This window comes from Paramormyrops kingsleyae, chromosome 1, assembly GCF_048594095.1.
Source record: "Paramormyrops kingsleyae isolate MSU_618 chromosome 1, PKINGS_0.4, whole genome shotgun sequence".
NCBI lineage: Eukaryota > Metazoa > Chordata > Actinopteri > Osteoglossiformes > Mormyridae > Paramormyrops > Paramormyrops kingsleyae.
Window position 1 is genome coordinate 73,817,152 of NC_132797.1, and position 25,792 is coordinate 73,842,943.

At 45.3% G+C, this 25,792-nt stretch overlaps 3 protein-coding genes and 1 pseudogene across 13 annotated transcripts in view; 3 read left to right on the plus strand and 1 right to left on the minus strand.

Moving 5' to 3' along the window:
- The window catches only part of filip1l (filamin A interacting protein 1-like), a 63,177-nt gene extending 53,881 nt beyond the window's left edge, over window positions 1–9,296 (minus strand). For 2 of the 3 annotated variants that reach the window (XR_002837135.1, XM_023803533.2), the window contains exon 1: window positions 9,122–9,296. The gene's annotated coding sequence lies outside the window, so the exon portion shown is untranslated. Of the gene's footprint in view, window positions 1–4,214; window positions 4,231–9,121 lie in introns of those variants that run through there. The other variant, XM_023803627.2, reaches the window with a different exon arrangement.
- cmss1 (cms1 ribosomal small subunit homolog) overlaps window positions 1–18,044 on the plus strand; it is a 65,755-nt gene extending 47,711 nt beyond the window's left edge. The window contains exons 1-10 of one of the 9 annotated variants that reach the window (XM_023804017.2): window positions 8,605–8,752; window positions 14,966–15,078; window positions 15,143–15,232; window positions 15,418–15,550; window positions 15,760–15,819; window positions 16,150–16,252; window positions 16,364–16,424; window positions 16,964–17,051; window positions 17,447–17,535; window positions 17,804–18,044. In XM_023804017.2, the coding sequence (XP_023659785.1) occupies window positions 8,659–8,752; window positions 14,966–15,078; window positions 15,143–15,232; window positions 15,418–15,550; window positions 15,760–15,819; window positions 16,150–16,252; window positions 16,364–16,424; window positions 16,964–17,051; window positions 17,447–17,535; window positions 17,804–17,887 (915 nt within the window). In that variant the 5' untranslated portion in view covers window positions 8,605–8,658 and the 3' untranslated portion in view covers window positions 17,888–18,044. Of the gene's footprint in view, window positions 1–8,604; window positions 8,753–9,641; window positions 9,765–13,481; window positions 13,552–13,645; window positions 14,875–14,965; window positions 15,079–15,142; window positions 15,233–15,417; window positions 15,551–15,759; window positions 15,820–16,149; window positions 16,253–16,363; window positions 16,425–16,963; window positions 17,052–17,446; window positions 17,536–17,803 lie in introns of those variants that run through there. The other 8 variants (XM_023804088.2, XM_023804549.2, XM_072698808.1 and 5 more) reach the window with 8 other exon arrangements.
- Window positions 18,045–19,675: 1,631 nt separating this feature from the next.
- On the plus strand, window positions 19,676–21,020 carry LOC111839646 (up-regulator of cell proliferation). Its single transcript, XM_023803769.2, has 2 exons — window positions 19,676–19,812; window positions 20,089–21,020. Exons 1-2 carry the CDS (start codon window positions 19,776–19,778, stop codon window positions 21,018–21,020), a joined length of 969 nt encoding a protein of 322 aa, XP_023659537.2. The 5' UTR covers window positions 19,676–19,775.
- A 93-nt stretch (window positions 21,021–21,113) lies between these two features.
- On the plus strand, window positions 21,114–25,194 carry LOC140578314 (interferon-induced very large GTPase 1-like; annotated as a pseudogene).
- Window positions 25,195–25,792: the final 598 nt, after the last annotated feature.

Sequence of the window (25,792 nt, forward strand, 5' to 3'; positions counted from 1 at the left end):
TTTCCAGTTGTACCAGGAGTCTGGCTTTGGGGGTCCTGTGGACAAAGCTGAGTGCTGCCTTTTGCGTAAGTGGTTGCTTAGCTGCTGTGGTTGCCCCCCCCTGCCCTGTGAGACCGTGTGACACTTTCGTCAGCACTGTTTGCTTCCACCCTGGAAACTATTTCACCTGGCCGCAGAAATGCCATCGGCTGACGTGCTGCGGTTTTCACGCCTCTCCCAGAGCTGGGTGCCGCCGTTCTGTCCCGGCTTGGACATCTCCTGCCCACAAGACCCTGCTGTTTCTTCATGAGCTGATATTTACTGAGGCTTTACCTAAGACTTCTAAAGGTCGGCGAGTCCATCTAGCTGTCTGAGGACACAGGTATTCATCCATGCTAAGAAAATTACACATTTACAATCCTCCTTACCCCATTACCACTGTCCCTCCTCCTTCCTCATAAAATAATGCTGTAAGATCCCATGAAAGCTGAAGAGGACTAGAGGTGCCATTGTTGACTAAGCATGACTTAGAGACACACAGCAGCAGAAATGATGACAAGAAGGGAGATAAATAAATATCATCCATGTAGCTTGTTTTGGACAGTGTAAGCTGTGCTTGATGCCTTGTTGTCGGCCCTTCCTCTCTCTTGAGGAGTATATTGTTTACAAACCACTGTCAGGTCACCATGGCGATGGAGGGCGTTCGCTAGCGATTGCGGTCCCCTTCCGGGACTGACCCCGCGTGCCGTTAAGCCTTCTCGAGGCACCCCGCTGCCTTACGCTGAAGCTGAAGCAACATAAGCCCAATTTGGGAATTCCACAGGACTGAAGTCAGACACACTGCAGTTTCCCAAAGCAGAATGGGGGTGGTGTGTCTCGGTCCAGTGACTGTTAGCGCTCCACAAGAGGGACAGAAAAACAATGTTGGTTCCTGTGTTTGTGCTTTCTTTTTTGATGGGGGGGGGGGTGGTTACAGGGTCGCTCTGACTCGCTCTGACTTGCTCTGCCGCTTCAGGCAGCCCTCTTGGAAACAATGACATCATGGCCTGATCAGACTCTGGGAGTCACTCACACTGGACACCCGTGATGCTTCACTTAACCCCCCCTGCTTAAGATGTCGCCATTTTAAAGATATTTGTTTTATGGTGTCGAAATAAATTTTTAAATAAATTTTAGCGGTTTTATTTATTTATTCATTCATTTTTGAGTCACGTATCTCAGACATCCAGTGTTCTGTGCATCACTGTCTGTGCTTCCCACAGTTATTCAGGATAATGAAGCACACTCGTGAGCACACACATCCCCGCACCCTGCCATCTTCCCCACTTCAGACTTGTTACGTAATCCCCTTGCTCTGCGCAGCGAGCCCACACATGCAGGTGATTCCGCCCCGAGACAGCATGACCTTCTGGGTCCCCAGAGTGCACTGAGGTCCAGCACAGTCACTGGGACACATGGCGGCGGTGATTTAATAACCCAGACATTAGCTCAAGTGTGCCCCAAACGGGGGCAGGGAAAAGTACCAGAAGACTGTGAATTTGCCGAAACAATGTACAGCTGTTTCCATACGCTCAAAGGGAAATTGTACGGTCAATTAAACGATTAATTAAAAAGGACATCAGGAACCTGCAGCAGGTCTGGTTTCTCAGGAAAGGTTCTCCTACCGTGTGGAACATAAACTGATCGCGGTTGGCATCCATGTTCTCTGCCAAATTGTGGGGGACAGGGAGGGGTGGGGATACATGTAGAGCGAGCTTAGCTGGGGAGATTTCATGCTTGACTGTGAAGGCCGGCATCCCCCTAGCAGCCGCCCGCTAACTCGTCGTGCCCGGCTCACGCCGGAGTGAGGTTTCCATGTGGCACCCTGCTCTGGTGCACAGGGGAGGAGGAGTGTAGGTGTGCACCTTTACAGTGCACCTATACATACTAATTTTGGGGGGTGATGGTGTATGAGATATGGTCAGTAACTTGGGGATGTGCTAGAAGCCTCTTGGAGGGCTTTAGGCAAGTGTTGTGTTCTGAGTTTGGGAACAGAATAAAGATCTTCCAGTGCCTGGGGTGTGGGTTTCCCTGTCGATGTTACAGGAAGCACTTGAGGCTGCCAGTGTGGGTTCTGCGTCACTGGGACTCCCAGTCTGCTTTGGCCATAACGACTGGCAGTGCCCCCAGTACCGCAGAGTAAAAACTGTGAGAAGACCTAACACTGTGAGGTTTATCCGCCATCTTCCGAAACCCGCATGTCGCATGATGATCAACCTCCCGTTTGCTCACAAGCACAGATCACCCATACCTGCGCTTTATCTGTCAGAAGTCTGTAAGGACTGCCTCCTAAATACACTCCTTCTAATGGAATGCTGTCCAAACTGCACAGAAACACGAACCAGCAACTTTCAACAGCACGAAACACCAACATCGAGCTCGGCGCCGGCTGTCAAGGTCCGTCTGGCAACCGAGACTGGAACAGCTGTACTGTGATGTCACCTTAATGGTTTCGTTGTTGGTAAACGTTTCATTATACGTTTACAAGACGGATCTCCAGGCAGGTTCACGGAAAACTCCAGAAGCAGTTAAGCTTAAGGAAGGCGGCCTAAGTGTCTGTGCTGTTTGCACTTAGTCTAAACTGATCTTTGCCTTTATTCGTTTTGGCTCTTCATTTTGTCAGACTCTGGATAAACAGTCAGTCGTGTTGATGAAGAGAACAGTAACCAAATGCAATATGAAATTGTGAAGGAAGCAGACGACGTCAGTCTTCTGGGACATTTAAAACATTTTTTGTAGAATCATTTATATTTTAACCATTTTGAACCAGGTTATACTATCATTTGAAAATGATGAAATATATTCCTTCCATAATCTGTTTTCTGTACCTGCTTGCCCTGTGTTGGGTTCCAGGGGTCTGGTGCCTACGGGCACAGGGTAGGGCCTGGATGTAGTGCCAACCCATTGCATGGCACACACACCATTCACACCAATGAGCACCTTTTTGCACTGGGGGGGTGGAACTGGAGGAAATCCCATGATGACATGGGGAGAACCTGCAAACTCCACACATGCTGAGCCAGAGGGGGAGCTTGAGTCCCAGTCCCAGAGGTGTGAGGCAGTAGCACTGGCCACTGCGCCACTGTGTCAGTAGCACTGGCCACTGCGTCACTGTGCCGACCCTCCTTCCGTCATGTTTGAAAGGCTTTGTTTTGTTCGGTCAGACAAGTTTGCAGGTTGGCCAGTAGGTGGCAGGGCTCAGCAAATTATGACAGCAAGGAGCTTAGGACAAATTACACTACAGAATAAAATACAAATAAAGACTCGAACATCCAAAAAAAAAAACAGCCACAGACGATTAGTGTGTGACTTCACACCCCTCCCCATTTTTATTCCTGTCACCCTGGTCAAGGGTGACCTTGTGAAGAGAAGTTCTGCAGAGTTATGCATTAACAATGACCTGACCGTCTACGTCCAGCTCCAGACATCTGGAGAGATGTGCTGCTCCCTAAGGCGTTCGGGCAGGTCTCACCGCTGCCTCATCGTCCTCTTTCTGTCAGAGAACAACCAGCTTCAACCTTTCTCTCCATTGCTGGTGCTTGTATAATTATTGCCTCTATTTGATGACCTTCTTTACTTTTAATTCAAATGTGTGTCAGGGCATCCCTGCATATATTTGGGTATATCTGTCTGTCTCTGAAAGCACCAAAACACCATGACGATGGGCTTTGTAGAAGAGAGATGTCTGTCAAATTTTTTTTAATATATATTATATTTTTATATATGTGTGTAGGGGTGGCACAGTGGTACAGTGACTAGCACTGTTGCCTCACACCTCTAGGACCAGGGTTCGAGTCTCACATATAAGCAACCCTTTTTTTTTTTGGGGGGGGGTGACATTTTTTTTGCCTCAGAAAATAATTTTTCTAAAACCATTTATAGATTTTTCCTATATTTCTGTACACACTTCAAGCCCACCGCTCAGCAAACTTTATGGGGGATGGGGGGGGGGGGGGAGTGTTTCATACACAGTCCCTAGGTTTAGAACATCTGACAACTCGTACTTGCGAACAGACTGCCAATATTCAAAATTAGACCTAAATACAGTGTTTCATAATAACCAACGCATACACTGCTTTGTGATACTCATGAGAACATTGCGCGCCTTCAGCGATCCGTCGGCTCGAAGTCGCTCGTATTTTCATTGTTATTGTTATGTAATTATTGTGTCGTGTATCATTATTGCTCTGACTTACCTACAAATTTCGTAAATCTCATTCGTAACTTGCGGGCTGCCCGTATTTCTTCGGAGGGCTCAGCCTCCCTAAGGCCCACATCCTGGAATCGTCTCTGGTCCAAACCCCTCTTCCTGCCTGCCTGCTTCAAAGAGCTGAACCTTAGCAGGGCCCAGTGTCAGCTGTACACCACCGCGCGACAGGTGTGGATGCGGCCACGCGATGGGGACCCTCGCGGTTTGCCCTTATTAAGCCTGTTCCCGCTGTGCCCGCGCTCCGCCGGCTGCATTCCTGCCTCACGTTTATGTGCCTTGCTTATATTTTGGACGTTTGCCCTGTAATCCATGCTGCCCAGCTATAATTATGGCCACCTGATACGGCCGACTGTACCGGAGGGCGGACCGAGTGACACCCGGGCATCACGCCAGCTCCGCCGCTTTCCAAGGATCACCTTCATGCCACCCAGGCTCCTGGCATGGCTCCATTCGTGTGACTCGAACCCGAGAATGGCCTTTTGGCTATTAGCCGCAGCCCATTAGCCTGCCCACAACAGGCTTTTTTTTTTGGCCTGTGAATTTAAAGGTAATATGAGGTAGACGCTGGAATACCGGCACAATGTTAAACATTGACTTTGAGTGGGATTAGCAAAAAGGTTGACTAAGAGTTCGGAGTTCTGGTTGCTCTCGGAAGTTAAGGGCGGGCCCCGGCAAACTGCACTAAATTCCCAGTAGGTTGCTAAGCAGCTCCACTCTTGGGTTTGGGTTTGGTTTAGTTGGCCCGCAATAAATAGTCAGGATGTTTCCTCTTAGGCGTTGCAAATTGCTAGGCTCTGAATTACTTCTTTTCTTTTTTTTTTTAACACTTGGAAGCATGTTTGCTGCAGGAGCAGAAAATTGTAATTAAACGAGCCAATCCATCAAGTTACACTGGTACCTTTAATCAAAGTAATATGCGTGATCTTTGCAGCGATAAAGAGCTTCCGCTGAAGGATTGAACTGCTTGGTTATGGAGACAGTCACACAGATGCTGGAGGTTGGGGGGTTAGGGTTATGATGGGGCTTCCTGGTCCAGGGGGCAGACAGGCCAGGACAGACTTCCATCTGTCAGCAGAAACCGAAGCACTCCCCTTGGGGAACAACCTGTCCCCAGGCCGGTGTGGGCGGAAGGCCTCCAGCACCAAGCTGAATGGGAGAACTTCTAACCAACCGAGCTCTGAGCAGCTGTTGGGGTTCACGGGGAAGATCTGCCATCACACGGTCAATCAATAGACACAGGGCTAAAAAACGATTATCTATAGAAAAATGTCTCGTTGATTCCATTTACCAGTGGCGATGCTCAAATTACAACAGGGAGTCGTTCCCCCACTGGCTCAGAAGAGTACTATGGGCATTGTAATAATTTTTTGCACTTGTTTCGTAAATTGTTTCCTTCTGTTTGCAGGGGTGCATACCAGCCCCAGCTGAAAGCTGATTGGCCTCCGAAATGTGCCCTCCCTTGTCACTCACTGATTCGAAACATATCATCAGCCAATGAGAATGTTGTCCCCTTATATGCACCCAACCTTAGAAGTTCCAAGAGTCGCCTCTGCATAATGTTCTGCTTTCAGGTCGAATCACACTGTTGTCTTGTCGTCACATGGTTCATTGATTGCTTTGGGCCAAGCGTCCGAAAGGTTGTTAGAAGCAGGTGGAATTGTTCTTGTTTCTGCAGAACCATCGGCTTAGTCGCAAGGTTGAGGAATGGGCATTAAGCCGATACCTTGTAAATCATGTCGTGTCATGTGAATGGACCCACTCAACCCTACAGCACGCCCTGTGCCCCCCACCCGTTGTCCCAGCGACGAGCAGTGTAAATGCCACGGCGGGCTTAAATTAGGCCATGGTGAGATTCCACCAAGGGTGGAAAATAGCTTGATAATCACCTCTGTCATTTAATGAATGTGAGCGTGGAAAGGGTCCGACATGCTAAGCCCTCGTCACTTTTAGCATGCTGATATCAGCAGGCCCAGTTTTTTTTTTGGTGGGGGGGGGGGCAGCAAAGGGGATTTTCTTTGCCAATTATCACCCTGTGACTGCTGACCTTACCGGGAAGGTCCAGCCGAGCGATACGTTGACCCCGCGGCCCGTGATCGACCACCGTCAAGCTTCACGTTTATAACGGACCTTGAAGTCAATCTCTCACAGGTTCTCACAGAAAAGGCTGCGATTGGCCCAAAGGTTAACAGGAAGTACAGCGATGTCTTTGATTGGAATTATTGAACACAGTCACTGGCGAAGGACAAGAATGTATTTCCTGCTTAGGTCAGGTGAAATGAATGGACCCAGAGAACTGTAACTGGCGCAGGGACTTGTGGCCTGCTTAGGAAGGACAGCCAGCACTTGTGGCCTGCTTAGGAAGGACAGCCAGCACTTGTGCCCTGCTTAGGAAGGACAGCCGGCACTTGTGCCCTGCTTAGGAAGGACAGCCGGCACTTGTGGCCTGCTTAGGAAGGACAGCCGGCACTTGTGGCTGCTTAGGAAGGACAGCCAGCACTTGTGGCCTGCTTAGGAAGGACAGCCAGCACTTGTGGCCTGCTTAAGAAGGACAGCCAGCACTTGTGCCCTGCTTAGGAAGGACAGCCAGCACTTGTGGCCTGCTTAGGAAGGACAGCCAGCACTTGTGGCCTGCTTAGGAAGGACAGCCAGCACTTGTGGCCTGCTTAGGAAGGACAGCCAGCACTTGTGGCCTGCTTAGGAAGGACAGCCAGCACTTGTGGCTGCTTAGGAAGGACAGCCAGCACTTGTGGCCTGCTTAGGAAGGACAGCCAGCACTTGTGCCCTGCTTAGGAAGGACAGCCAGCACTTGTGGTCTGCTTGAGGTACAGCAGCGTTTGTCTAAAAACGAATGGTGAATATGGACATCCAGCTTGGCGTCAGGTGAGAGGGGCTACGTCAGGATGCTGCCCTGACAGTGTTCATGATTCCATGGTGGGACACCACACCCCTTCCCCCCCCAGCAGTGCCAAAGCCCAGCTTCGATTCCACTGATGGGGGCCGCTGAGTTTTTTTAACACTGGCTGTTAATCCGTCCATCAGCCAACACACTCAATGTCTCCACTGACCTCCGGTTGTTAGATGTTGGAGGCTGGAGATGTTCCAGTGCAGCATGAAATAGATCTCGCATGTTCCACCATGGAAGATGGAAACGTGGAAGCCTTGGGGAACAGTTCCTCCTTCTGAACAACTGTATAGAAGTCATTAAAAAAAATGACTGTTGTCTGTGCAAACAGAGACCACATTAAGAAGTTTGTGTATAAATAGTGGCCTTTTCCGAGAGCCTGGGAAGGCACACAGTGAGGAAACTGGATCCCTGATGTAAAAGGAAACTTATGTGCTTTGGAGGGGACAGAGTGTGCATCTCATGCACCCCCATTGCCAAAATTATATGGAAAATACGGTGTGCAGAGGGTAAAAAAGGAAAGCTCGCTTTGCTGGTTGTCGGCATTTACAAGAGAATACGTTGGGAATTGAGAAGAATCAGCGTTACGGCAGGTCCAAGAATCCTGAGCGAACAGAACTGTCATCCCAGCCGTCCACCTGTCCTGTTCTCTCCAGCCGGACGAAAGTGTGTGGTGCTCGCAATGGGGACACCAGTGAGGGAATGTTCGATGACAGCTTGAGAGCTGAGATACTTCCAAGCGCATTACAGGGATCGAGAGCAGAAGTCCACAGGCAGCTACAGAAATACACCAGCGACACGTGGGGGCTGCTTTGCTGAGTTTTCTTGTTTTTTTCCAGTGTTTAAACCTCCCAGCTAGATTCCCATCCTGTAATACACTTGGCTCGTCCGTTTAGTGCTCAGAATGTGGCTGGATGCGTTCTAGTGCACGATTCTTACGTACGTTTCAGACTCTTGGGGGAGACAAAATGCTGATTAGCAGAGTGGTGCAGCTTCCATTCTGAAAATGGCAGACGAGTCCCAGAACCCTCAACGAAAACCTTCCAGCAGAACATTCAAGCCACCGTAAATGTCCGGGTGCTTGCACATACTCTGCTAAGTCTGCCTCTCCCTGGATACCCCTAACCCAAGCACCATGTGATACAATAAAAAATGTCTCTGTTGTGCCTTATATATAATGCGTATAGAAAAGGTCAAACGACTGCAGTAAGTTTACCCTTTGCATAGTGGGGACATCTGCTCAGGCCCTCTCCCGACATGGGATTATGTACTGCAGACTCAAGTCCATGTATTTGTGACTCAAGTATTTGAGGCTCTAACATCATTCAGAATCTCCATCAACATGCAAAGAAATAGGCCTGGAGTTGGCCGCAAGTGGTTGACGGCTAAGACCACCGTTGCTATACGAGTGCCACCAGGGGGTTGTCTAGTTTGCTGATCCCTGCCCAGGGCCGAGGCAGAAACTCCCATGGAGAGCTCATATCAGTGGGAGGGGGACGCTGGGCTCCTATAGGCCGACTTTGCGGCAATGTGTACATCGTCTACACGTACTTCTAAAGGACCCTGTTATTTATCTGCTGCTGATGATCCTGTAAAAAGCTCCGCGCCTTGCAGCTCTCCACGTGAGTCAGCCGACCGGCGTTATTTCAATGAACACGTCGTTCTTCATTTCATTTTGCACGGCAGGATTCGTGAAGGTGCGTTGCGTAGGACTAGGCGTTTCTGCGGCAACAGAGCGCTCGTCCCTCCGTGCGGAGTTCAGTAGGACCTGCAGATGCCGAGCGAGGGGTTTAACACCCACGTTCTGCAGTAACCTTCACGGCAATCTTATGGTAACCTGCACCTTGGGGCTCGTGTGCGGCACAGAGATCGGGCAGTAAATACGGCAAAAGGCGAAGCAAAAAAAAAACGATTGAAGCAATGTATTAAAAAGCCCCACGCCCCCCCAGCAGCACCACACTGAAGCTGACCCAGCGTCAGACGTAGCCTACCTCCCAGTTGAAGTCGATCCCAGCCTGCTGCAGCTTTGTCTCCTGCCAGCGGAGAGGAATTATTATCCAGTACCACGGTCCCAGCCTTTTGCCTTCTCTCCAGCTGTGTTTGTAATGTGTTTTTATCTCCAGCCCGCTGCCTGCGCGTGTGTCTGGTGGAGTCCAGGTCGATCTGGAGCCCATGGGGTGGGGGGAGGGGGGGGGGGGGGCTAGTGCGTTGAAGCAGTCCTCACCGGCCTCCTGCCGGTCATCTCTGAAGTGGGAGCGTGCCTCAGCCAGGGAGGGGGATGGAGGTGCTGGTGAGGGTGGGGGTGCGGGGGGGGGAGTGCTTAGAGCTACTGGCTGTCACAGAGCTCTGCAAAGAGAGAACGGTGTAGCGGAGGACGGGATAAGCGGCTCGGGGGGGGGGGGGGGGAGCTGCTGGAGCAGGACCTGGCATGCAGAAATCAGCCGGGCCACTAAATTTAACCTGCTCACCCTTCGGCCCCCAGCAGGCACTTACACCCCCCCCCACCCCCGACGCAGATGGTCCTGTCAGGAGAGTGACCCCCATGGAGCTGGTGAGTGGTCCTGTGGATTAAGAAATTGTCCCAGGGAGAGACGTGATACCTAAGAAGGAGGATCTGTGCAAACGTGAGTAAGGGTAAGGAGAACAGTGCGGACCAGCTCCGGAGTGAATCAACACGATTGTGTGTGTGTGTGTGTGTGTGTGCCTGAGTGTCATAAAAATGTGAAAAAATTATTTAAAAAAATAAATTACATTTTTATCACAATGTGATAAAAACCTGTTACTTTGACATTGTGGGGACAACCTTCTCAGTCCACAAAACTACTTATGGTTAAGGTTAGGGCTGGGTGGGGGTTAAGGTCGTCAGTCTTGGGATTAGGGTTATGGCCATAGAAATGAATGGAGAGTCTAAAGAAAGATATGAATATAAACGTACACGCGTGTGTGTGTGTGTGTGTGCGTGTGTGCGTGTGTGTGTGTGTGTACTAGTGCAGGTTACAGGTTTACTAGGTTTCATGTTTATTATGGTGCTCGTTTTGCACGCTTGACTTCAGTGATTGGCACAAGCAGATTAGCCAGGTTCTCGCATTGTGAGGGACACCTGCAGTAAACTGGCTGTTCTTGGAGGAGGGGTGGTGGAGATTAGCGCTGGTCCTCAATGTGGAGGAGGTGGTCCTCGGGAAAGCCGTAGGAGTCATGACTTTTGTGGATTTATAAACACACCGGGGACAGATGAGGTTATCCCAGGCCCCGAAAAAGTACGTAAATGCAATTCCAATGGCAAGCCTTCAATTTGCTATTGGTTGAGCGAGTAATCGAAATCTCATGGAGCTACTTGTATATTAATGCTCTTTTATGTATTTGGATACTATGCTATAGGGATGTATCTATCCAATGGAAGATGTGATCAGCACTGCTGGAACGATAGAGATGTTAGCTGAATTAGTGAACATATGTTTCATTTGGTATTCACCCTGGTCCGTGTGATTAGAAAGAAATCTCTAGATCGCTGCCGAAATCAGTCGGATGCTGCTTTGTACACTTCACACAGAAATATTCACTGATGGCAGTCCAAAATTTAACGGAAGTTAAATCTTAGACTCTAGAGCATGCTACAGCCAGGTTGCAGCATGTGGAAGGAGATGTCTTCAAAGACTGAAAAAAAAAATGAAAGGCAAGCTTTGCTTTTGTAGTTTTGTGTTTCCAGTTAGTTTGCTGAGTGTTTGTTCAGCATAAATAGCCGCTCCTGAATACTGATGCAGTATCAGGTACTGTGGAAAACATCTTCATCATGTCTTCATGAGGTTGCTTTTGGAGCTTCAACAGCACATACCAGTTGTCTGACTGTCCAAAAATGGGGTCATGATGATGAACTAACATCACAGCACAAGGGAGAACAAAGTTGGATTGAGGTCTGTTATGGATGTCAGTGTTCCTGAGTCTTTCTTCATTAACTTTGGCACGTTTTGGCAGTTATATTTGTACTGGACCACGAATGCATTTTGCATAAAAACAGTGAGCAATATAAGCAGTAAGTGGCTTTGCTTTCAAGACTCATTCTCATCAGTAAAATTTACTTGCGCTCCAAATCTTAGAAGTAATTGTATTATATATTACTTCTATATTATATTCAGATACAATAAAAAGAACACAAGACTTTGGCACGTCTGTGATGTCAGAATAAGGCTCTGTAGATACCTCTGCACATTTGTCCACAAAGACCCTGCTCAGCCTTTGGAAAGTACCCAGGCTGTCTGCTCTGTGGAATTTTCTTTAGAAGACAGAATGAGCTGCATTTACATCAATATCTACGTCACAGCTGTTGCCATATGTCGCTCCACGCTCCCCCCCCCCCCCTGTCTCCAGTGTCACGCATATAAAGCCTTGCAAAATGGACTGCAAGGCAGTCCTCATAATCCCTACAAGAAAGATACCATGTAAATTTAAACTGACAAGTTCTGTCCCAGTGTTCCCAGTGTATTTGTCATGAGCTCGCGGTTGTCATGGAGACCCTGCTGTCAGACACCTGTTGTCCTTTTCAGGGGAAGAGATGCATCTTGATACACAGAGTGCAGCTCGTTTCTCTGCTGAAAGTCCAGCTAATTTCTCACATGGTTACATTTTAGGTATCGCTTCCTGTGCTGTTGATTTACCATATAAATATTGTGTTCAAAATGTTTAATCTGTGCATCTTACTTTTGGTGTTTCAGCATTAATAATTCCCAGTTTAAAAAAAACAGAAGCAATACACAGTGTAGATTGTATGCTGCTCTGCGAATCATGGCCCATTACTGAAAGGACTACTGCAACAAGAACAAGCTGTGTGCAGCAATAAACTGGAGGAATTATCTGACATCCGCAATTACAATAGGCAGTTGATTAGCGGAGTTTCATTACGCCTCGCTCAACACTCAACGGGGGAATGAGGGATTACTGTACTGCCTCGGTCAAGCTGGGCTTTGATCTTCAGGCTTACAGAATATAATCTGTCACCGGAATGGGAAGAATTCCAAGACGTGGACACAGAGTCATCTGCATGAGCGACCATTCCTAGTTAAGAATACGCGAAGGGTCTTCCAGGACCAGCTCTGGACCAGCATCATTCCATCTCAAGAACAATGATTCCAAAATGATATTTAAAGATAAAGCTTGAGGATAAGCAGCAATCTCCTGCACCATGCTTTTTTGTTGTGGTTGTTTATCTGTGTCTGAGTTAGGGTCCCCTCAGTCAGATCACCCACCCCCAAGGGAAACCAGACACTAATCTCAAGTGTCTCTCAACTAACCTTGACTGCCACAGCTCAGCAGGCACCGTTGCAATGTGCAGGGTTCACACCCGCCTGTCTCTCATCACCCCCACCAGAGTGGAACTGCTATTCCGATAGCAGGCTGATTCCCAACCCTGTCGTACCTCCACCTGCAGCCGGCCAAGGAAGAGGGGGATCTACAACATCCCAAATTAGACTGCTCCCAAAACCGTGAGGAAAGGGACATCGAGGCAGATGTCTCACTGGGCGTGGCAAGAATCAGTTTTCCGGTCAGATGCTAGGAGAACTTAATGTTACAGACTGGTTTCCATGGACACCGTGGTCTGATTTCCAGGGAGACTGCAGTCTCAGTCAGGGTGGTTCACCAATATTATAAAGATTCTACGGAGAGGATTCTCCATAACTGGTCTTTAGATGTCAAATGAGGTTCTGACTTGCAGTGTTATTATGTTCACAGTCTGGGTTGCTGTATATCAAACTCTTTTGTTCCTTTGCTTTTAAAGACACTTCTGTTAGTAATAGTTATATTTTACCTATTTTTTACTGAGTATAACGATCAGTGATATAGACACAGGAGCCATCAGCAGCTCCTGAGATTTGGTCTGCATTCATCTGCTTGCAGCTGAGAGATTCCAGGGACATGAGTTGCTGCCACTCAGGGCTGTGTGTCTCGCTCGTGGGGCTGTGGGAGCTTTGGTAGGTGCTGTGGAAGCCATGAACCTTTTCAGACTTACAACTGAGGACAAGTGTGGCAGCAGTGTGGGCAAACCTACCACAGGATTCTCCCGCACTCAAGCAGCGGATGCGATATATCCCGCCCAGCGATATGGGGACATTCTTAACAGCTCCCCTGCTGCATGCTTCTTCAGATGGAAATGTAATCATCCAAACAGTTGTAAACGCCTTCTTGGGGCCCGCCTCAGCACTGAAGGCCTTTTATGAGAAGCTGGCCCACTGGCGATCGCGCATTGCCGTTTGTCACTGCGGCTCTCTGCTAAATCCCCTTTTTTTTTTTTTATCCCTCCCTGCTGCTCATCAGTGCTTGTAGAAAATTATTTCTCAGGCTCTCTGGATCTCCTTCCCACCCCAAAACACTCGGATGGCCAAGAAAGATGGTCCAGGTCTTTTCAGTCCCTTGCACGATTTTAAAAGAGGTGTGTGGGAAGTCCAAACACATTAATCTGTCTGCTTCATCCTGCTGTGATTTCTTTGTCAGTTCTTTAATGGTTCCAGTCATACCTGACAGGCAGGAGTTTCTCTGTCCAGCTAGGGAAGTATTCTTCCACTGTGTCGCCTCTTGGCTGTGGGGTACCTCAAGGTTCCATTTTGGGTCCTGTGGTATTTTATTGTATTAATGCTAACTGTATATCAACTATATACATTTTAGAGTATATATCGACTTGTTCCTATGCTTGTACAGCACTTTGGTTAATGGAAGTTGTTTTAAATGTGCTTTATAAATAAATTTGGTTGATTGATTGATTTATTTCTGTGCATGCTTTCAGAACTGTCCAGTTCAGTTCCGGGAAACTTATTCAAAACTACATATTTTATAAGATCCATTTTCAGTGAATGCCTTGTTTTGTTGTATTGCCCTGGATCTCCCCCGGTTCCTCTACTTTCTCTTTCGCTAATTTCCCCCCGTCGATTTTAATTGCACCGCACACAGCAGAATTCCTTTCCACTGCGTCTAGTGGCCTTGCAGGCTCTGACAGGAAGGTTTACGGTGTTGAACATTGCAGTGGTGGAACATAACCAGCTGACATTCATGGGGGAACGACGAAACATGTTCTTTATTGGGTACAAGCTCCCTCTAGGCCAGCTGGGGGAGGATCCTGGGCTGTGTGGAGCGCAGCATTAAATCCACGGGACTTTCCTACCCTTTGCTGTGCTAAAGTTCAGTGTCACTAAGCTTGGATTCACAGCACAGGGGGAGTGGGGGGGAGGAGGCTGCTTTCATTAAAAGAAGAGGTATTTATGATTCAGCATTCTCCGCAGCCTTCTGTTCCTGGAGCTTGGGTCGGCCGTTTTAAAGATAGCTGTCAGTTATGCTTGGCCACCCCTACTGTCATATCATCTCCCTGTCGGCAATGACCTCCCCTGCCGTCCACTTCAGCATGAGTGAAACGAACTGAAGCAACACTTATCTCCGCCCTGCATGGTGAGGGGTTCAGGGCTCTGCTGTAAGGCCTTGTTCCAGAGCCAATCTGGCAGCTTTCGCCCACATGATTCCATGATGTTGATGCGTTTATTCCCGACTTCCTTGCTCTGATTTGGGAGCAGATGGTGCAGTGGGCGGAAATGCAGATATCCTGCTACAGAACACGGGCACCCGTGACGGAAAGGTGTGAACAACTTGTATCACAAAAATGGCTGGAAAATTATCATCCTGTAGCAGCAAAACAGTACCTGTTCATCCGTTGTATTAATATGGACCCTTTGCAACACACTTGTGGCTGAAGTGGAAACTATGGAAGGTACAGAGGCAGTGTTCGTCCACTCGTGTGGACAGAAGTGAGACGTGACTCTGAAACGCAGAGAAAAAAAATAACCCTGTCGTTTTGACAGATGCATCCTATGAGGGAGAAGAAGAGAAGCCCTCAGAGAAAGCTGCAGATGAGAAGAAACCGAGGAAGAGGAAGACTGAGAGTGTGAAGTTAACAAAGGCTAAGAAGAAGAAGGTATATGAAAAACCCTAGTTTAAAATTTGCATAACATGCATTGACTTTTATCATTTTACACTAGATGTTCTTACAGAAGGAGTGCTTCGTTGCTCAGGAGAAGCAAGACACGGCTGAAGATAAAGGTGTTGAAAAGCCAAAGAAGAGGAGAAAGGTAAAGCAATGCATAAAACCCATAGAAAACTGTTTTAGCTGCACTGTCCAAATGGAGGAGACAACCCTGCTTTTACTGACACCTGCAGGAATAAATGGGGAACTGCACTCAATGTGCATGCCACTGATGAAGCCGGCCATTACCGTGTTCCTCTGAACTCGCATGATCTTTCATGTATTGTGTAGAAGAAGAACATCACCGATGCTTTGGCCGCATCTGAGCCCAAGCCAGGATGTGCAGCCGATCTTCAGGAACTTCTCCGTGATCACTACGCCGACAAGCTCTCCATCATTGAGTTGGAGGAGTTGCAGCTCCCAGGTATGTTTCTAAGGGCATCCCCAGGGAATAATGTCCAGGCAAGAATCCTTTGGAAGGCAGCACACAAATATGAAAGTGGTTCAGCTTTTTAACTTTTTGTGACTGATACTAAAGCTATGCAGCCGTCTGCTTAATGGAAGCTGAAGCATGATCCAGGTGAATCCTAAGTTCCCCTTCATCTGTGACCTTCATCTCGCTTCTCATGCCAGATTCCTGCTTCTTGGCCAGAAATGACCTTTCACACTCCCTGTCCTCCTACCTTAAGGAAAGTAAGTGCCTGGCGTCTGGTAACTGTGCCTCATGTGACAGAAGCCCAACCCTGGTTAGTAAGTTACCTGATGCCCACAGCCTTCCAGGAACACAGCTGGGCTCCTTGTATCTGGGGAATGCTTAATCCATCTTCTGCGGCCATTTTTCTGCCTGTATCTTATAGGTTTCGCTATTTTTTGGCCAAATCACTGTTGATATGATTAGTGAATCATTGTGGGTTTGTCAATAAGAGGGTTTATTACTTTACACTTTGGATAAACTGTAGATGAGATAAATTTCTTCCTGCAAATTGCTAGATGACCTTGTTTTGGTTTCACATTATGTTTCAGTTTGTCCAAAATGGGCCAAAGTGCAGAAGAACCACGCAATTAAGAGATCTGTCGTCCTGCTGATAATCTGTAGCTCAGCCCTTCGCACTATCGAGCTCATCAAGTGAGTGACAGAGGACTGTTATTCAGTCACGATCTGAAGTATGAATGCAATGAAAATGTACTTGTACACAAGGAAAATACTGACTTCAGCTCACATTCCTCCTCTTGTTAGGCAGCTGACGGCTTTTAAAGGAGAAGGAAAAGTTCTTAAATTATTTGCAAAGCACATAAAGGTGAGCAATGCCGCAGCTTTCTGCTGAAGTTCTTGTGCTCTTTTTCTTGGTCTAAAATTAGATATTTTTTGTTGCTGATTAACTCTTATCCAAAGCATGTTCCATAACCTTCTGTCTTGTACAAAGTCACGGTGAGCCTGAAGTCTATCCCAAAAACGGTGGGATACTGACCCATCACAAGACAGCAACTCAAATGCTGCAGGCAATTCAGATGGAATTCTCTGCCTGTCTTTAGTCTGTGGGAGGAAACACAAATATGCAGGAATAAACCCACAAGCCCGAAGGTGTGAGGCCACACTGCTTTTTATGGAGCCAACCACACCGCCCCAGCAGCTCAAATGTTTGAGCTAGATATGTATGTTCTTGTAGTGCCAGAGCTCCAGTGAATTCCAGTAAGCAGTGCCACAGTCCAGAGCTCCAGTGATTAGATTTACTTCAGCACACCTGAAAACAGTTTTGCAAAGGAGCAGATTTAGTCTGTGTGTGATGAATGGAGGTCTGCTGTGTAACGCCGCTAATTCCCCCCCCCCCCCCCTCAGGTGGAGGAGCAGATGAAGCTGCTGGCAAAGGGGGTGGCACACATCGGAGTGGGAACGCCAGGGAGAATAAAAGCGCTCATTGAAAAAGGCAAGGGGTCACATTTACTTGCTGTTAACCACTGGGGGGAGCACGGGGAAGGGGGGGGGGGGGTCTGCATTACTGCGTGACACAGAGAGGAAAATGCAATAAAGTATACACTGTTTGTCATTAATTTGGGATAAAATTAATATCAGTGCTATCTATTTAACCTCCGGAACTGATCAAATGTGTGCCACTCTGCCCCCTGGTGGTACGAAAGAAGCATACATACAGAAGGTTCTCGTTATTGCAGTAGTTTCCTGCAGAGGTTCAGGCCAAATAATTTACTTAATAAGTAGCACTGAGAATTACAGCGGTAATATTTAGATGCTCTGCCACTACAAAAATAATGGCTCCAGGCCTGGTCATGTGACCTTCATGTGAGACTCCCTCCCTGATCACAGATGGGTTGACCCTGGATGCCTTGAAGTATGTGGTGCTTGACTGGAACTGGAGGGACCAGAAGCTGAGGAGGATGGTTGACATCCCAGAGGTGAGAGAGCGCCACCTGGTGCCAGAAGTATAGTAACTGCTGAAAATGTTAAGTCAAACAAACTTTACTCTGAATGAATTTTTTAAGGGTCCTTCCAATGGTTTATCTTCCTTCTTATGCATTTCTTAAAAACACTAAGAAGTTATTCATTAAGTTCATTTGAATTAACTTGCTATCCAGTGTCTCCTGCAGAGTTCATTGTTTGGGGTGGATACATGACATTTCACAAGCGGTTATATTAATATGCACATTGTGGTGTCTCTTCTAGGTCAAAGTTGACATGCTGAAGCTTCTGGAGACCCGCATCATTATGGGCTGCAGGGCTGGAACAATTAAATTAGGCCTCTTCTGATCAAAGACCTCTTCATAAATCACGTTTTCCATTGTTCAGTAGTTAGTCATGATCCTGTATGTAAATGGTATGGATTTGTATATGCCTCCCTAAACACAATGCAAAAAAACTGAAATGAAATGCAAATAAAAATAAACTGTGCAACTGGTGTCCAACATTCTCAGGTCTTGGTTGGGCAAGTTAATCACGTTAAAGTCGATGACTGGGGCTGCTCCGTGGTTTTCTTCTGGAAATATTTTACATACTGAATACACATGATCTTCAGAAATATGCAACAGACACTAGTTAAAGGGTTATAAGTTCTAAGCCCCATCTTGTGCCTCTCTCTCTTATTATATGTCTCATATTATGACTGTAGAATAAAATGGCCTTAATTCACCCATCTATCAATCCATCCATCCATAGAACAGATTGTCTTGATCAGGGTTGCATATTAATTACACACATTAACATAATAACCTCACAATACCTGCCAGAAAGCATTAAATGTCATTTCATAGCATGTTTAACTCATGCATGATGATGATTATACTTTATTGATCCCCATGGGGAAATTCTCTTTTCACCTGCATTAGCTTCATTTGGGATAAATTGAATGTCAGCTTGGCAACAAGTAGCAGCAACCTGCTGTGGCACCCATGGAACTGGGGTTTGAGGGCCGTGTTCAAGGGCCCTGAGGTGCTGAGGCCAGGGCTCAAACCAGCAACCTTCTGATCACCAGCAAAAAGGCTTAGCCCACTGAGCCACATGCTGCCCCCACTCGGGGAAAACAAAGTGGGATTCAAACCCACATGTGCAGAGCACACTGGGTGAAGTCGTCTGTCCCATTAATCGCCCGGAAAGTTCCACATAATTTTGCAACACTTTTTGCTGCAAAAATCTGGTTATAGATTTAGGAAAAATGAACACAGGATGAAAATAAAATATAGTGACATTCACATAATGTGTAAATGTTTGAAATGTAATGATGACGTATGTGAGGATTAAAATTCGACGTGATTAAATTTGTCCTACAAACAAGGATTAACATGCAAATGTTAAAGATTTATTAAAAAAGACCTTTTCTCATCAGGAAGTCATCTTTTATTACAGTACATACAGTAAATCCTAAAGTGAAGAGATCTCTGACCAGTCAGTATTTTTATTGTTCTGCTTAAAGGTCTCTCTAGATAAGCAAGGGGAGCATAAAGCAGACCTGATTTAAAATCTAAATTACGAATTATAACCTAATTTTTAACCATGACATGTAACTCTGATGCAGATACGTTGAGATAAAATGTATATATTCACGTAAGCAACTGTAAAGTTCTCACAAAATAATACAAGAAATGAAACAACAGGAAACAAAGGCCATCAGATGCAAACACTTCCACCAATGCAATTTTAGTTTATATTAATCCACAGAAATAATACACATATTGCAAACAATGTAACACTGTGCTACATGTGTCACTGTGCTACATGTGTCACTGTGCTACATGTGTCCCAGCCTCTGAAAATAAATATTTAAAAGTTATCAATATACAGGGTATTCTTTAAAAGCATTTGCAGAAATGGATTTGGACCAAGTGAAAACAGACCTAAATTTGTGTGTCGTTCTGCTAATAGAAAACTGAATGAATAAATTGTTCAATATATAATTTTAAGATAAGGATATATTTTGCATGGTACAAAATTGGGCTGAACCTCATAATAGGATTTAAATGTCTTCTGATAATTCTTATTGTCCATGACTGTATGGCCACTTATCTTTTAAAGTTGGTTTTATAAGCAGATTGGTCTACAGATTAAAGATTGACGCTAAAGATAACTCCGCCGCGTACTTTCAGTTTTGTGTCATAAATACAGCAGTAGCAGCTGCATTCGGCATTTGAAGCAGGGAGGGACGATGGACAGCCCTGATCAGCCCAGCCGGCCGCGCTTCGGTAACTACATCCTTCCATCTTTTAAGGTTATGATAATGCACTGTGTATGTGTGGTGTACTTAATTCTAATTGATCATTCATCTGCATTTTGAATTAAGATAGCACTGTTTGTAACTTGAATTTATGTTTAGTTTTTTTTTACATTTTTAAGTGCATAAAGGAAAACTAAGTGAGGATGGATTTATATTGTATAATCATGTATTATGCTATTTAAATTCAGTTTTATAAATTGGCCATTATATTTATCTTAGTCTGTGACATTGCATTTCGTTTCAGTGGCACGTAAAGTGCATGATCTAAGGAAAATACTATGCAAGCTTGGACTGGAGAAATACTATCCCAACAAGTTGTCTCTCCAGTGTCTACTGAAGATCACCAGTGACTCCAGTACAGATGCAGCGTCAGACTCAGGGAGGGCTCTGCCCATGCGCTTCCTGAAGCGGCTGATGATGCTCAATGCTGAATGCCGAAGCATCGTGGCTCAAACAGAAGACGACGATGACGATGATGATGGGGAAAGCGACACAGTGAATCCTCTGGACCTCGTCACTGTGCTCTTCCACTGCGCGGACAGCTTCCTTCAGCAGGCAATGATGCTAAAGATGTCAATGTGTCAGTTTGCCCTGCCCCTTCTACTACCCCCAGGCAGTGGATCCCAGTGCACGCTGATGCTCTGGGCCATGCTGGACATCCGGAAAGAGTGGCGTCCCCATTACCTATTGGACACAAAAGGATTTGAGGAGGACAGTATTGTCAATGTCAGCATGCCATTCATCTCCTTTGTCAGGCTACGTGAATGCAGCCTGCCCAAGTCCCAGCTTCTCAATGAGATCATGAGCAAAGCTCAGCAAATGCACAACATCTTCACACACATTGACATGGAGGCTGGAAACGTACATAGGTACATCGCTGATGGTTTGGTTGAAATTACTTGGTACCTTCCCTGTGGTAACAAAAATCTTGATATCTTCCGAGAACCTCTGACAGTGGCTAATTTACGAGGAGATATTTGTTCCTCAGAAACTCAATTTGCATTTCTCACTAAGGTGTCATCCGCTATCTTTGTATTCCTGGATCAGGCTGAAGAGGCAGAAATTAAGCTGTTAAGCTCTATAAAAAATACTGCATCCAAGTTTTTCCTGGTTGTTAAGACTGATAGAGAGACAAAAAGAATAAATAATCCTTCTGTTGAGCAGCTAATCAGTTAATTAGACTTGCAATCAAGTAATATAATATCAAAATCTGCAAAGGACAACAAATCAAGATTTTCGAATAAGCTAACTGCTGCTGTCACACACGTAATGCAGAACTGCAAGGAGAGTATAACCCTAAGACAGATTTCAAGTGTGGCTTATGATCTAGGCATTCAGGTTGATGAAGACCAAACAGATGCTTCTAGATCTGGAAAAATGGCTGCCAAGGAGGTTGAGAAAACAATTGGTGTTCGAGACGTAGCAGAATACAAGAAGAATTTTCTGCCTCTGCAAGGTGAACCGTGGAAGAGATTAGCACAACTAGAAAAGGAAGAGTGTCGGTTGCTCAACTCAGGAGATCAACATTTGGAAACATACAAGGCTCAGCTACAAGAGCAGATACAGGACATAAAAAATAAACAAGGGAATTACCAAACAACTAAACCTATGCTGAGCTTTATTAATGCTCTCTCAACCTCAGATAAACAGGAAAGAGCCTTTTTCCTTAAATGGTTGAGTCTCAGTCTGGACACTCATTCCCAAAAAGTATTAAGCAAACTTCGCTGCCAGCTGAAGGAAGCACGGGAGCAGAAAATCAACAAGGACTCACTGGCACGGCTTGACCAACAGCTTCTTGACAGTTCTCTGGGCATTGAGCATTACTTTAGAGAAATGGGACAAATCTATGAGGCCTTTAAGGGTAGGTCCAATCAGTTCTCTGATCTTCCTAATATTGCCGCAGAAATTTTGTTAAATGGAGTCCCTCTGGAACTTTTGGATGGAGATGCATCTAACATCCCAGTGGACTGGGTGAGAGATGTGCTCATGAAGCTTCACAGTGCAGTGGGTGAGAAAAGTCGCTTGTGGGTGGTGGCAGTGCTTGGGGTGCAGAGTACAGGAAAGTCAACTCTGCTCAACGCTATGTTCGGGGTCCAGTTCCCTGTCAGCAGTGGCAGATGTACCCGTGGGGCATTTATGTTGCTTCTTAAAATCAAGGAGGACCTGCGTGAAGAACTGGGCTGTGATTTTATCCTGCTGATTGACACAGAGGGCCTCAAGTCTTCAGAGATGTCCCAGCTTGAGGACAGTTATGAACATGACAATCAGCTAGCCACCCTGGTCGTTGGTTTGAGTGACATTACTATTATCAACATCGCCATGGAGAACTCAACAGAAATGAAGGACATTTTGCAGATTGTTGTTCATGCATTTCTCAGGATGAAAGAAGTTGGCAAGAAGCCCAGATGCCATTTTGTTCATCAGAATGTGGCTGGAGTTTCAGCACACAATAAAACCACTGCAGAAAGACGACAACTCATGGACCAGCTAGATGAGATGGTAAATATCGCAGCTAAAATGGAGAAACAGAGTGAAGTCCTTAAATTCACAGATGTATTAGATTATGATATGGAGAAGAATAACTGGTATATCCCAGGGCTGTGGCATGGCACCCCACCAATGGCCCCAGTCAACACAGGTTACAGTGAAGCTGTGTATGAATTCAAGAACCACCTCATAGAAGAGATAAAGTCTTGCAAGGCAGAACGACATCCTTCACAAATTCCTGAATTCTTGGAATGGATGCGGAGTCTATGGAAAGCAGTCAAATATGAAAACTTCATTTTCAGCTTCCGAAACACATTGGTGGCCCACGCCTACGACAACCTGTGCAAGGACTTCAGTCAATGGGAATGGGAATTTGGTAAACAAATGCTCCAGTGGGTAGCAGGAGCAGAAGTGCAGATTTCTCATTTTCTGATAGAAAATGCTGATAATCTGCATGATTTACAGCAATTTATCACAAAGATAAAACAAAATGCATTAAGTGAGTTGAAGACAGAGGAACAAAAAATGACTGAAAAACTAAAGGAATACTACAAAAGAAAAGACAGGCATGTCCATCTAATTGAAAAGTACAAAGTGGACTTCTTTAATAGCATTAGATGTCTGCAGAAAGAAATTCAGCATTCTGTGAATAACAAACTGGACACAACTGTTGAATTAGAAAGGAACATGATAAAGGTGAGAGACATTCACAGTCAGCACATGAAAATGATTGAGGAGCAAGTGTCCAGACTCCTGAAATCGTGTAAAAACACAAATACCCAATTGTCAGATGAGCAGTTGAGCAAAGAGTTTGAAAAGATGTGGACTAAGACTGTGAAAAATATTACAGGTCTGAAGGAGCGAGATATTGCTTCTTCTGTGTTCGCAAAGTTACGCAAGAATTTGGAAAGACGAAACGTCAATGAGGACTTGCAAAATGTTACAAGTTTGATTGACTATGCTGGTGAGACCTTTGAAGTTAAGAGCAAACATTTAAAAGGAAATTGGATTAAAAAGAAATTGAATGAATTTCTAAAGAAGGAAATAAATGCAAAGGCACAATATGCTATAAATGAGATCATTGAAAATTGCCAAAGGTTTGTTAAAGACCTTGTCAAGAGTCAGAAAGATTACAGTGACATGTTCACCAACGATTTGCTTGAAAAGATAGACCATGATCTTGTGCATGAAAAGCTCAAAACCAACACAAAGTGTGAAGTTGATCTAAAACTGCACATCTGTAGTCATGCTGCAAGGGATTTCCTTGAGATGCACAGGCGATTCATTAAAAATAAAGATCCTCGTCAACACCTAGAGGATTCTAAAGCTCGGTACTTATCAGACTTTTTGGATCTGTACCTCGAGAAGGATCATTGTCAGCGAAAAGTGACAGACTTTGTCAATTTATGTCTTAAACCTGCAGTAACAGATTACATCAACAGATCATTGGGGATTGACATTGTGGATGAAATCCTGACAAGCAGTCACTCCACCGAGTACAGCTCTCGATCTTACTTTCAGTTCACCATTCTGAAGGACCTATTAGAGAAAGATGATTTTCAGAGCTATGTCAAATATATCCTAAGATATGAGATATTTGTCAAGGATTGGATTTTTATGCGAATTATCAATGGGCTATCTACAGAGAGGTCGGCTGGAAAGCTAAAAAACAAGATTCTTGCTGTGATTATGCAGAAGATCTATGAGGCCATAGAAACCTCAAAGGCCAACAGTGATGGCCAACTTTTACCTAACGACATGGAAAACACTAGTATATTTGTTAAAAATCTATGCAGAACTCTTAGCAAGGACATGCGGATTCCTATGGATATAGTTGAAGGGGTCTTATTTCAAATCAAATCAAAACCCCTGTCTTTCACAGACAGTCTCTTAGAAGCAGTAAAGGATCTGGAAAAAGTGCTTAAGACTGAAAAACATTCCCGATGTTCTGCAAGGCCTCGCCATCAAGCCTCAGGATGAGCTCTTCAAGAGGGTGTTTGGCTGTGGAAAGCAGTGCCCCTTCTGCCTGGTTCCCTGTGAGGCTGGAGGTAAAGAACATAATCAGCACTTTGCCTCTGTGCATCGACCTCAGGCATTCGGAAGTTGCAGGTGTATAACTACTGAAATACTGTGTGAAACAATCTGCACAACTGATATTCACAGCGAGAATTGCTTCAAGAACTGTGACACTAATGGAGAGTTTCACCCATACAAAAATTATCATTCCATTTACCCTGACTGGACCATCCCCCCTGATGCATCAATTGAAGCATCTGATTACTGGAAGTATGTGCTGCAGAGATACAATGACAGGTTTGCAGAGGAGTACAAAGCCAAACCTGCAGAGATTCCAGAAGCATGGAAACAAATCACCAGAGAGAAAGCCCTGGAGAGCTTAAACATAGCCTTCAATATCAAAGGTAGTTAAATTTCATTTGCCAAATAACCATGCAACACTAAAATCCCCAGAGATCGCCATGGAGACACTGGGGTGTTTTGTTTGCAGCTTGTAGCCACGGCTTACATATGTCTACACAATCAGTGTACTTGAGTCTCATATAATTACAGGGAAAGTCATACACCACACAAGGTGGATCGTATAGTAGAATAATGTAACTGAGATGTTTATTTAAAAACAATCTTATATTTCCTAAGACAATGAAAGAAGCTCACAGGAACAGCTGATTGATAGTGTGATTAAGTATGTTTATGGGTAGCATTTACTTACAAAAAAAAAATCAAAATAAGTCACTTAAATGGCTGATTTAAAATACACAGCTGAATTTAAAGTATACTTTAGAAGTTGTAATTGTAACAACTTGCTCATCAAATGTAACAAAATAAAATGCAAAATACTGGTGTGAAAAAATGTTTTCATGAGAAAATGTATTTAATTTAAATATAAGTAATTTGTCATTTGAAAATACAAAAATACATACAATTAGTAGTGGTTCACGACGAATATGTGTGCTTTTACAACCCTAGTAACCACCACCATGCTACCCCCAACGATGACAATTCAGATTCATTTTTGATTCAAAACTAATTTTGATAGCATTGAACATTTATAACATCCTGTATGCTTCCTCACCTCCCACCCCCATCCGAACCAAAGACTGAACTCTGGACATTAGCCCTCTTTTCACACCGAGTCAGATTTTTTGAAACGAAAAAAAAAAAAAACGTATTGCGTTATTCAGACACAAACAGATGTATTTCTTTGAAGGCTTTCTCCCATGGACTCGGGCGGTTCTGGCAGGGGGGGCGTGGCATAGTGCAGGCAGGGAAAAGAGGTGGAGGACCGACTGGCGGTTCAGGGAACACAGGGCTTTATTAACTGAACAGAAAACACGGGGAACACAACAAAACAAAAAGGACCACGAGGGGTCAAAACTAAAAAGGGGTATTAAGTAAACAAACAAAACTGGTTACACTAAGGAACATGCAGGAGCTCAAAACTG

Bases quoted from the DNA above. Each gene is read 5' to 3' on its own strand.
- LOC111839646 (XM_023803769.2), top strand. From the start codon at position 19,776: ATGGACAGCCCTGATCAGCCCAGCCGGCCGCGCTTCG. The intron at 19,813-20,088 runs GTAACTACATCC...ATTTCGTTTCAG, and splicing joins GCCCAGCCGGCCGCGCTTCG to TGGCACGTAAAGTGCATGAT.